Consider the following 13924-nt stretch of genomic DNA (forward strand, 5'->3'; position numbering starts at 1 on the left):
TAGCATAGCGAACTATTTTCTACTGATACTAATCGTTCAAAGAAAGTAAATGAGACCACACGACAAATATCAGTGAAAACTTAATAGATAAGAACTTTATTTTCAATCTGTGAGTTTGACTGTCCCTCTGGTGTCTCTCGACCCTCTTTTAATTCAATCACCTCAGAGAGTTTGACATTTCAAGCCGTCTATGTTTAAATATTCAGATATAAGTTTTCACAAATAATGACTTTTTTGTTATAAAGAAAATTTCCTTAGTTCGAGGTAGCGGAATCTGTTTATTTTCACGTTTAAAATCATTAAAACACGGAAACAAAACATGTTTAGGAGACACTAAATTCAGACGTTTTTTTTCATCTCCTTTCAGAAAGATTTTTTTTAAACTGACAGGTATTGTATGAATATCTACCCGGTCCAACAAGATAAGCCAGCGTCTATGATATCTGTTATTCCAAGCTTCTTGAAATGGACCGATACATGTATCTGCATATTAATTTGAATAAAGTAAAATAACAACAATAGCAAAAGTCCGAGGAAACTTCAAAACAGAAAGTCCCTTTTCAAAAATGTTCAAATGGCAACATCAAAAGGTCAAACAAATGGATCACAACTGTCATATTCCTGACTTGGTATGGGCATTTTTAAATATACTGTTTAAAAACATCATCCTATACTATTTTACAAACCATGATATCAAGGGATAGTGTTTGCTTCTTTTTATTCTTTTTCATTCTTGTTGAGTAACTCCTATATGTTGTCTGTTTATAACAAAAAAGTATCAAATGGTTTGTCGAGGATCAAAGTTTTTTTTCTATTCGAATGCCCCTTGTGTGTTGAAACTTCATATAGTTATATATAATCAATTTTTATTAGCTGAAGCATTTTTAATTTGCTAAGGAATTTTTCACAATATCCGCAGTAAATCATGGTCATAATAAAATGAAGAAAAACCATCATATACATAATTATAAATCTATTGGTTGATATAACAACATACAGATCCATAGGTACCCTTACAATAAGTACGATCATTTGTGTTTTGAATAATAAACAATCTACAAAATTTTCTAGATTAATAAAATAATTGTTCAAGGCTAAGACGTCATGCAAAACTCAGTTAAGGGCAACCTAAGGGAGATGCTTAATCGACTTTTCTAAATCAATAATTTACCAGTTATACTTATATTACGCTCATTGAAGTCTAAGCTATCACTTGACCTAAGACATTTATAATTAAAAAAAATTTACAATCCCTTGAGAAACTTCAGCAATTTGCTAGACACATACATTAATATAAAAAAGATACTAGTACAAGCTATTGCAAATAGAAATTTGGTAAATAGTAAAATCAAGATAATCTCCTTAACTCGAGATCCCGGAATCGGTTATATTTTCACATTTGGAATGTTAAACTTGACCGATACTTTGAAATAAACGTCTGAAGGAACGAATGTCCCTCTGGTATCTTTCGCCCCTCTTTTACCCCATGTTGTAATTTTCATTCTTTTTAATATATCATAACACATCTACAATTATGATTTTTTTTTTTAAGTTCATTCGATGTCATCTCATAATGAGAAGACCATTCTGTATTGTAATCCGTCTTCAAATCATAATTATATTCAACCGGAAATTTCCTGTTATATTTCTTTCCATCAAAACATTAAACGCATAATAATATTCGGTCGAGTACACAGTTATTTCGTAGTGCATTTCTTTTAGACAATAAATAGAAATAAAAAAAAATCCCACCTGCGCTTTCTCCATTATATTTTTACAGTGTGCTGTACTACTTTTGGGACAAATTATATCAAAATTATAGAAAACTTCATCAGCTCTAACTCAACATATGGACAATTTTATGTGAAGTGGGTCTTGAAATCTTTTGACAGCTTCTGAAATGCTAATTTTTGTCCTTTTTCAACTGGACCAAATCACTACTTAACATTATAATTCATGAATCAAGTTTTTTTACAGTGTAGTTTTATCCCCCTTCTTGCTACTTGAGGCATAAAACATAAATGAATAAATTTGGAAGGAGTATAAAAAAAAAATGACAAGTAACACACTGTCCACACTAGGGACTATATTCGTGAACAACGAAATCAAAACGAAATCAAGGGACGATAACTGTGTACTCGGACCAAGTTAGACTTGGATTTCAAGTCTTTAGAATCATTGCAGCTTTTAACTGTTGCATTCCAGAAATGAATCTAATCTATTGTATTAGATTGAAAATAAATGTAATGAGATCATGCAGCTAAATTTAGAAAGAAATAACCCTGAAGAAACGTCCGTTAACTCATGGCCAACTATTCTCATGATGGTAATTTCTTCCCAAATATTTGTATTTTCTTTTCAGGTGTAAATTATAATTTTAAATTGTCCCCTTGCAATATTTCGCCTATATTTTTTTTTTATAAGTTCTACATTATGTATTCTTCTTATTTAGGTTTGAAGGCTAATAAGCACAGTCAAATTTATCATCCTTGGTTTGAAACGGTTTTGATATAAAGACCTAAAACATGGTCAATGAAAACAAAATTGATATGATATGCGCATCTAAACAGTTTTTTGTTTACCTTTATAAGATGCGCTCATAAAAACCAAATTTGAAAATCAAATATGTAAAAATATGTAAATACCTATATGGCCAAAAGGTACTATACATATATGGGAAACTATGCGATGAAAGTATCATAGTTTCTTAAAAGGTTTCGAAATTAGTCAACGATGAATTGACGAAAATGTGCTATAAATCTTTAAATTACTGAATATAGTTATCAAAGGTACCAGGATTATAATTTTGTACGCCAGACGCGCGTTTCGTCTACATAAGACTCATCAGTGACGCTCATATCCAAATATTTATAAAGCCAAACAAGTACAAAGTTGATGAGCATTGAGGATCCAAAATTCCAAAAAGTGCTGCCTGACTACCAAGTATTCTATATCCTCAGATCCCTATAATTTTTATCATTAAAGAGTTTATACAATACATGTATAATAAAACAATAACGCTTGATGAATTTCGTGAGTCCGAAGCGCTCAATACTGTTATATTTATTGTATGTCCTTTTCAAGATATGACCCTGTGATTAATCTATTGATATATACAGATTTATTGTGATCTTGTTATCAAACAGATATATATGTGTTGAAGACCTATTGGTGGTATTTGGCTGTTTGTGCTCTTTGTTTGGGTTGTTGAATATTTGATACATTCCGCATTTCCATTTAATTGTTATTTCAACTTTTTATATTTGTAAACACATGTGTAATTTAATGAATCACTTAAAACAACGTCTTATTTGATCGTGATTGCTTTTTTTCATGATACTGAAACTCTGATAAACCTGATAATTTTAATGTTTCTATATTTAGCTTGACATTACTTTGATAAAACAGACATTCACACTTCGTTGTCAGAAATTTGATGCTACTGTCATACAAGATAGAGGTTTAGCTAGCTTTACAACAAGGTTTCATCCACCATTTTCTACATAGTAATGCCAGTACCAAGTCAATAATATGACAGTTGTTGTTCATTCTTTTCATGCGTTTCTGCTTTTGATTTTGTCATTTAATTAGGGACTTTAAGTTTTGATATCCCTCTGAGTTCAGTATTTTTTGTTTTGAGTTCTTGCGATTTTTAACATAGCTTTTCGCATATTTCATAAATTTTATCAACCAAGTTTGTTATGTAGCAAAGGTGAAAAAAAAATCTTAAACTTATTTCCTTTAAATTTTTAGACGTTGGCCTAAAACCTAATTTACTAAAGAATCCCTTGATATATTGATAGAACATTTCATTTTCTATGCTGATTGAACAATGATAAGCATAGAAAAATGATAAAGTCCAGATTAAAAGAAGCCACAATTTCGATTAGTTTATCAATTAGCTTATTATCACTGATATAATAAATTGTTGAATAAGCCTTGAAACGTATGGATCCCATTTTAGCATTAACGTTAATAAAATAATATATCTGTTAAGATAAAAACATACGACCGATTGAAGCATCATCAATTGAGCTGTCAGCTTTTTAACAAGCTTACCTATTGATTCCTAATTTTACTTGCGAAGAATGAGGACGTATTTTGTAATGTTGGAGTTTAAAATCTTTATGCTTCTGATCAGGGTTATTTTTGGTAAGTACTTTGGGAACTATTTTAGGGTTTTGTTTTTAATTTTATCATATATTAATGATTAATTACTATTTATTTAATAACCCACAATATTTGTAGTGTTGAAAATAACTTCCTCTAGAAATTACCTTTTTCATGCTATCGAGTTTTGACTCCGGAGTATATTATTTTATGAAAGTTTATATACGCTGCAGAAGGATAATCTTGTGGTCGGTCAAGTAAAAGCAACTAAAAAAAGTTGAAACAAGGCTAACAATCAGATGTAGTTCAGTTGTTATTGTTTGTTGCTGAATTACATTTTTGTTTTTCGTTCATTTTTTGTACATAAAACCTTATATTGATTATTTACTCAAATAATATATCAATTTACAGACAATCTGATAATCGGTACTTATCTTATATCTAGAAAATGACTAGGAGATTGAGTATAGAACAAAACTTAACGACAAAAGTATGATTTCATCTTTAAAGCCCAACTAACACAGTAATAGGGTGTGCTCCTTACACAATAATTAGTCAACAGATACAACGTTTCTGTATTTATCGTGTCAAGAAGAAGCGACTCGGAGTTCAGTATTTTTATAATTTACTCTTTGCATTATCTTGGATCTGAAAGTATAAAAAATAAATCGTATCTGTATATTTACCTATTGTGCCATTATCCCTATCATGCTGTTGACTTTAATTTTGAGTTTTCATCGTGGTTGATGCATGCATAGTAGGAAATAAAGCGGTCTAAATCCGTTCTTGTGAATCATGAAATATATCAACAAGTTATGACTATTGTTGTTTCGACTTGTTTACTAATTTTACACTTAATCTCCTTTAGTATAGTATAGTATATTATTATTTTCCCTATAATTGATATCATTAGCAAACATTAAATGAGGCATGAAATAATCCAACAAAATTGAAACTTCATGCAAGTATTCATTCAGAATATTTGTAATACAATACATTTTCAAGGACTTTCAAATAAAAAATTTCTGAAATTGACAAAGAAATCGTTAAAACTTATTAAATTCCTTTGATATTTTCCATCAACATACTTTTAAAGAGTATACAAGACAGTGATAAGAAATTAAATTTTTAAGCTGAATTGACATCATTTTTATAGCAAGCAAATTTCCTGTATTTATTCAATATTTGGTATATTAGACAGACTGCATGATAATTCTTCGCTTTTACATGCATTTGTTTTATCCATTTTTACATTTGACCAGGATGTACTTTATCGCTATTCATTTATCAGCGACAGTTGATACTTGTACTACTGACATTATCAATCACGTTTATTTTGTGGTGACAGACATTTTCTACTGTGACGTCAACTTGTTATGGAAACCTTTGTGTTATTAAGTGATGACAGGGAAGTTGTGATAAGGTTACCATTAATTATGGAACTGTGTATTTGTGGCATAATTTGTTGGCCATTTTTTGGTCTTTCGTTTATAGTTTCATTATAAAATTTATGCCATTAGTTTTCTATTTGCATTGTTTCACTGTTTGGCAAAGCGATGCTTTTTTGTAAAAAAATACCTTCTTCAAGATTCGGTTCTACCAATTGTTCAAAGCTGTATAATGACATATATCCGTTCTCATCAGCATATTTTATCTCCTTTTTTTTGGAACGTAGTCTAATTAGTAATCGTTCCATATTTCATTATTCTTATAAAATGACGTACAGAAAAAAAACAATAATGAAAACATTAAGCAATATATCATTTACCTATAAACAAATCGCACACAAAAGCTCCGGAAAGGTGTGACGTTCCTGCGAAAACATCGACACCAATAATTTATTAGTTCACTTTTTGCTTAAGGATGTTTGCTCCTCAACATTTTGATTTTTTGCCAGATTTTCGGAATCCTCTGGTTTTATCCATGTATTAACATAATAAAAAATTGCCCACTAACACCTAATTTTCTTTTCATATTTTTATTACATATTATTTAAAAAGCCATATTTCAAAATCTTATGAAATCCTTGTTATTTTTTCAAAGTTTTTTAAAACAAAAAAGGTGCCAATGTTAAGTGAAAGAAATTCTAGAGAGAATTATTTCCCGCCAAATTTTCAACGGCTTTTATCTCGAAAAACAAGCACACGGACCCTCCATTTTTTTCTGCTTTTTTTGTTTCTTTATCTATATACTTTCAATTTATAACAGTCTTTTAAAACGCTTATTATTTTTAAACTGAGTAGCGAACATCCTTAAAATGACTCAATCTTTGGCGAATACCTTTGAGTGACAAATCTATTTGCATATTAAATCACATTAAAAAAGAACTTTCAAGTCAATAAAAAGATAATTTCTACATTAAAGAGGACTGTCGTGTTACCTGTTTTATTCATTGCTGCTAGAAAGTGAGATCACAATCCTCTGACAAGTAAGTTAAAAATAATAATGAAATCCATTATTATAAGTACCTTCTCTTTATATTGTCAAATGTAAACAAGGCACACACCCACTATCTGGGATATGAAATCGCAAAAAATGGTCAATTGATGAAAAAGTAAAACTTGTTACAAAATAAACATGCACATTCAATGCAATTGCTACAAAACGGAAGTCCTTATTTTACTATAGGTGTCATACCACCAATTAAAAGTCCCTATCTGTTCAACCAAATTTTGCAATTTTCACAGCTTTCTAAATATTTTACCTTAACTTTAACTTCATAGAAACAAGGTATATCCTGAATCGTTCAGGTGTCACCTTTCTGCATGCCAATTTTCAACATACTTTCAAAATCATATAAGAAAGAAGAGAGCTTCCGAAAGGAGGTACCACTAAAAATAACCCCTGGTTTTCTGGAAATCGTAAATTAGTAAACTATGGAGCGCATTAATCCTCAATTTTTAATGCAAACTCATAAACAGGTAAATTTTGGCTTAAAATGGTCTTAATATATTTCTCTTTCAACGAAACTTTCATTTCTGCAAATTTGTTGGTTAGTTTAGGTGAACAATGACATCAAATGCACTATTTTTTGTCCGAGTAGGCCTACTTTCACATACGTTCTAAATTTGAGGGAGTAATTGGTGGTATGACACCTAAAAGGACGCTATTGGGGATGATTAACATCAAAATTGACATTACTCCTAATTTGATTCAAACAGATCTATCAAAATAACATTCTTAAAACTGCTATAAACTTAGACAATCATAAGATATAAAAGCATCCAATTAAAGTTATAATGACAAACATACTTACTTGAAATTTATGCAAAGTCTACACATCGTAACCAAAATGTTTTGTAACATGCACGTGCAGCTGGTGTTAGGATGGTTTGGCATTACTTTTTTATTTATTTTTTATTTTTTTGGTATTGAATGCTCCTGAACTTCGAAATTGATTTTGCTTTCGAGCTGGTTCATTATAACTTCAATAGTGCGCCTTGTGTAGACGAAATGTGTATCGAAATATAAAACATGTGTTTTGTACACAGTCGAATAAACTCATCATAGATACCAGGACTAAATTTAGTATATACGCCAGACGCGCGTTTCGTCTACAAAAGACTCATCAGTGACGCTCGAATCCTAAAAAGGTAAAAAGGCAAAATAAAGTACGAAGTTAAAGAGCATTGAGGACCAAAATTCCTAAAAGTGTTGCCAAATACAGCTAAGGTAATCTAAGCCTGAGGTAGAAAAGCCTAGAGCGTTTGTTTTTGGACTTTTTTTTATCATTTTTGGACTTAGGTATTTTTATTCTGGTGAACAAATGTCTTTTATTATCCCTTTTTGTATCAATGTTAGTGTTTATCGATGACGGTATAGAAGTTATTCGGTTATATGATTCAAAAACACGAAATTAATATCTAACAGTATCATCGTTGGAAAATTAAAAAAGGATACAAATAAAAGTCGATATTATTTCTCTTGAACACTTAGTAGATTAGACTCTAATTTATTTAAAGCACAATTGTGCATGTGCGTTTGTCAAATTAAAAAGTATTTAAAAAAGAAGTAAGCATTACCTTATGTTTGTTCTTATTTCTTGTGAACATTTAGTGGACCGAATTCTAAATTATTCAAAGTCAAGTTTTGCCAGCAAAACTAAAGCTAGCATGTTTTTTTTCAGTTTCCATTTTCCTAATGATGAAGACATAACAGATTAATCAAAATGTTAGAATTTGAATTCCACGTAATGGGAAGCTTTTAACATGTTTAATGAATATGTTTAAAGTCTTTGAAACTTTCAGGAATCAAAAGTGATATTCGCCTTCTAAAATTCAATAACTACACCCACGTCATTAATATGACAATATTTTAAACTGCAAAGGGGTATCTGGACCCAAAGAAGTGTTTGATATTTATGTTATTTAAAAAAAAACTTACTGAGCACCATGTTTAATGCATATGAAGTAAAAGAACAGCTGATGAATAACTAATGTAAGCAAATGTACCATTTTTATATAAAAAAAAAACAAGAAGGATTATGTTTTAGTGATAATCAAACGGATTCCTCTTGTACTTAAAAATATATAATGTATTCCATTCGTACTATATACAATGAGTATTCCATGTCTAAAAACTATAGCAGGAATCATTGAAATCGTCTGATTTTCTGAAATAAAACTGAGGAGATGTGGTATGGTTGTCATTGAGACATCTATCCATCGGATTTATAAGACGTGGAAGTAAACAGTAATAGGCAATCGATCGGCTTTCAATTTTTAGTTGGAAACCAAATAATTTGTATGTGCGTATTCAACATTGGAAACTGGAAAACAAAAATGATTTAAAAAAAAACATATGTTCATATGTTGTTGGTTTTTTTTTCAAATTCAAACAAAATGATTTTTAAAAAAAGATAATTAAAATTCATCAAACTTATGAAATATTAACATTTTTAAAAAGACAGTTAAGATGATTAGGGAGTATTAAGACCATAGTAAAAAAAATCGACAATACCATACAAAAAAGTGTTAAAAGAGTGTACAAATCAAAAATGAATGAAATAACTCCTGCAATCACATGAATTAGTTGTAGTGATCACTAAGCAATGCATTGTAAGTACTCGTTTTTTAAGGGATAAAAATACTGCTCAATTTCTCAAAATATAACCTCTCATGATTAACAGGTTCGAGAAAACTAATTAGGACCAAGAAACAAGAAAAAAGGCTCTATTTTAATGGAATTTTTTTTCTCCAAAACTCTGGTTAGACATAACCTGAAACATTTGCTGTTTCTGACAAGATGAAGTTGATGATGTTGTATTATTTGAAAAAAATAATAATCAATATCTAAAAGACAACTTGGAATTATATAACTTATATAGTATTTTTTTCAACCACACTAAGTTAAAAACTTTAAGTAATAGTGGAGCAGGAACTGCTTATACCATTTCGAAAGACTTGAGTTTTGGTACGGTTTGAAATGCTCGGTTTTCTTTTCTATCTGTTGTAGTGTGGGTTTTTTTTTTTATTTGTGGCTGTCCATTCAACTTATTTCATGGTTTTGTTCTTCCTTCTTTGTTTCTAATTATGTATAGGTTGAAACAGGACAGAAACAACGTAGTACTGTCAGAAGATATGTATCCGGTGATTTATGTTGTCAATACTTGTTAGAGCTCGGGTTGATATGGTGCTCCATACATTTGATAATTGTCCTTGGGATTCTGTAACATTTCGACAAACTTTGCAACGTCTTGGTTGATACCACTGCTGGGTAAAATTTTATTCCTCGTGGCATGCGATATCTTAAAAGCGGTATTTCCGGTAAGCTAACTAACGTAAAGTCAATTTGGCAGGGGGGAACAACTTTCAAAAATTCTTTATTGATTTGATGTTCAATTTTGTTTATTATAGCGCTTATCGTGAATCTTGAATATTTGACAAATGTTACTTCGGCGCCAATTGAAACTACCTTGAACACAATTGAATATACAATTTCCAAAACAAGATGATAATGATCCGTTTAGATTTAGGAAGTTCACCGACGGCTTTCAACACTAAACAAACCCCATTCTTCATAGAAAGCCATAAAAGGTCCTGTAGAACTTTTCATTAAAAGAAATTTAAAATCTGCTATTTTACGATAACAACAATAGTGAAAGAGAGCGATCGACAAATACCTAGTGAATAACGGACTACTGACTATGGATAGCCAAATACACTGAAGAGTCACGTGCGTCTGGGTACTTTATTTGAATCCTGATATAAACGATGACTAAATATGTGTCAAAAACGTTTAAAATTAACAAAATAATTTGGTAGGATTGTCAATGAGAAAACTTTCAATAAAAGACCAGAAGACGAAAATGTTAATAACGCCTTGATTTGTGCTTAAATCTTCAATCAAAAACTATTATGACAGGGCTTTACCAACGAAACCAGTCACAATTACAAACTCTTGACTTGGGACGTGAACATACGAATGCGTTGTCCACAGAGAGAGAAAGAGAGAGCCAACCGATTCAGGTACGCTCGAAGTTACTGAAAGCCTGTTTAATTCCCAATTTCAGTTCAATAACAAACCATGAATCTTAGCCTTCTATGCATGCTTATACATTTAAAAGGATGTGTATTTTCTTTACATTCTATGCAGGGTAAGGGACAACTTCAAGAGTTCAATGTAGAATAAAAAACTTAATTCATATAGTTTTTTCATTGCCCCTCCCCCCCCTCCCCACTCCCCCTCTTAACTTAATTTGGGAAAAATTGATTTACCTACATGGATGTAGGTAAAATCGATTTTGGATTAACAAAACTTGCAGCAATGTTGACCCCCCCCTCCCCCCAAACACCCCCCCCCCCCCGACACCTCCAAAGTATTTGATTTAAGTTTTTTATCCTACATCGATCTTTTCATATCGTCCCTAAACCTCTTGTAAATGGATAATTTTTCCAATATTTTAGGTAAAATAGAATCCCCAAAACATGTTTTATAAAGACAATGCTTTGACAGGTAAATACACTTGTGTACGGTTGAGATTCAAATGAACTAATTGTTTCTTTTACCGTTTCCTTACATTCGTCTTACGAAACAAGAAAATTAGTATGCAAATGAAAACTACACTGCAATAGGATGATAAACATATATTTAATAAAAGCAATTTCATTTGTATGTTTTGAAATCTATATGATATCATAGAATCGATATGATAATTTAAACAATAAAGCATTCATCTGTCGAGGAAACTCTGCCATTAAGATATACCGTTGATTTTTACCTATAAGCAGTAAAGTATACTGATGTAAAAGCTTCTGTAAAATTATGTGGAATTACAACTGTTTCATTATAATATTGAAAGCTATATTTGGTGAGTTTATATACTAATTGAGTTGAATTTTGTCTTTATTTTACATATTAAGTTTTTTAATTTCGTTAAGTAATATAATACATAGTTGTCGGAAAGTAGTAGTTCAGTTATAATAGATAATATAATTTTTATGAGTATTAGTTTCATCATTATTATACTTATTGTAGTTTTATGTGCATTTTCTAGTCACAACAGTTAAATCATATTAAAGCCGGATTTACACTGTGAAGTGACATTTAAATTTATATTTCAAACATTTGCTATTTAATACCCACAATAGTAACTGTAATGCTTAGCACGGTTCTCTTGATGTTCTTATTGTTTGCGTATGATACAGTGCAAATTTGATAGGTTTAAATTTTTAATAACCTTCCCTTTAGTCGTGAAAGAAGATTTAGTATGTTAATGTAACTTAAAAAAAATGGAATAAAGTTAGGACAACATATATTTTTTTATTATTATGTTGTGCGATTAAACTACTACTGTCCCATGTTTAATTTAAACTAGTAAGAGGGGTGGTGCATGTGTAGCAAAAGACGATTTATTCAACATATCATTAAGGTTTGGCTAGACACAAAGCCAGGTTCAACCCACCATTTTTTCTTAAAATGTCCTGTACCAAGTCAGGAAAATTGTAATTGTTATATTATAGTTCGTTTATGTGTGTGTTACATTTTAGTGTTTTGTTTCTGTTATGTCGTAGTTCTCTATTATATTTGATGTGTTTCCCTAATTTTACTTTGTAACCCGGATTTGATTTTTTTTTCTCTATCGATTTATGAATTTTGAACAGCGGTATACTGATGTTGCGATGTTGATACCAATTCCGTTTTGCTATAAATTAGCATAAGAATAAATACGTAGACTGGTCAGTTCGATAAAGATATAGTGATTTCTGATTAAATTCATTACATCAGACTTGAAATAAAAGAAAACTTGAAATAAAAGAAAAAAGGGACCGAAATATAAAATACATGAAATTATAACACTCAATTATCCCATTTTTACACAAAAACGTAATGTTCAACGTATCATTTTGTGTGCAAAAGATCAGAGTTCTGTTTCTTTCCCACGGTATTTTTTCTCCGATCATCGTAAACTTCTCAAGGATATTGCTATTGTTATAGTTATTCGCGTGTTAAAGGGGCACTAGCTGTCAAATTCATGGTCACCGATTTAACTCAAATTCTTATATTTGATTTATAACAATGTAAAACATTTATCCAAACTATCAAAAGTCTAAAATAAACAGTTTACAGAGCATGGGGTAGATAATATATAGGTTCGTTTCGTGTGTATTTTAGTCCAGACTAATTAACTATCGATTTGAACTCAGATGACCATATAAGCGATGTAAACATAAATAAAGATATGTTCACACTATACGGACTTCATATACAGAAGTGTGCCACTTCGTAAATTTTATGGACACCATCACGAATTAGTTGATCCATATGATGTGTCTTTGACCAAACTAGCTAAGGACATTTTTACCACATGGTAGATTATGGTTTGTCATTACGTCGTCTAATCTTTTAATTACGGAACGTGACTTCTTATTCCCGATTGTGACTGTTTTGCTGAGTGTGAATTCGCATTACTATAAGACGTGTTACGGTACTTATCTATCCCAAATTCATGTATTTAGTTTGATGTTATATTTGTAATTTTCATCAGATTTTGTCAAATTGGTTGACGTCTTTTCTATTAAATTCATGTGTTATGGTAAAGAAAATTAATCACCGCCTTCATTTATTAGTTTTGATTTTGTTCAACGTAATCTGTACGATTTTTATGTTTGAAGTTAGATTCAAAACAAACCGGACATATATATAACATAGTAAATTGCTATTGATTAGTATTGCAATGTGCATTGTGTTTAAATGTAATATCAGTATTTAGTACTATTATAATCTTAATTCAATCCTATTTCTCTGTTAGTTTTTTAGAAATAATTTTTCAAATATGACGTCATATTTGTGCTGTTTCAGAAATTCAAATGTCTGCATGACGTAATATTGTACCTTTTCAACACTTCGTATGTGACGTCATGGTTATGACATTTTGCGTTCAGGCCTGGTTTGTCACTGAGTCGGGTGTGTCTATTTTCTGTGTTGGTCTTCAATGCATTATGTATTACTGTTTTGTTTTCTGTAATTAGTTAACGTCAGTTTGATCATGTAAATCTTTTATATTCATTTGATAAAATTTACTGTTTGCAATAGCATAAATTGTTCTATATGATAAGGATGTTCTTATCACAAGCAAAAAACCTTAGCCGTATTTGGCACAAACTTTTTCAACTTTGATCCTCAGAGTTGTACAACTTTGTCCCCCTTTTTTTTTACTTTCGAACTTTTATATCTGGGCGTCACTGGTAAGTCTTGTTTGGACGAGGCGCGTTTTTGACGTAATGAATTTTAAACCTGATGCCTTTTGTTATCTATTATTCATGTGTTTCTATGCCTAATACGTTCTGCTATTTATTTATTTGTATTGTAGTCC

The 13924-nt window shown here is 30.6% G+C and overlaps 1 protein-coding gene across 1 annotated transcript in view; it reads left to right on the forward strand.

Moving 5' to 3' along the window:
• The first annotated feature begins 4043 nt into the window (after nt 1-4043).
• LOC139501341 (uncharacterized) overlaps nt 4044-13924 on the forward strand; it is a 43795-nt gene continuing 33914 nt past the window's right edge. The window contains exon 1 of the mRNA XM_071290386.1: nt 4044-4152. Coding sequence (XP_071146487.1) covers nt 4089-4152 — 64 coding nt within the window. The 5' untranslated portion in view covers nt 4044-4088. The remainder of the gene's footprint in view (nt 4153-13924) is intronic.

This window comes from Mytilus edulis, chromosome 13, assembly GCF_963676685.1.
Source record: "Mytilus edulis chromosome 13, xbMytEdul2.2, whole genome shotgun sequence".
In the NCBI taxonomy this organism is placed as follows: domain Eukaryota; kingdom Metazoa; phylum Mollusca; class Bivalvia; order Mytilida; family Mytilidae; genus Mytilus; species Mytilus edulis.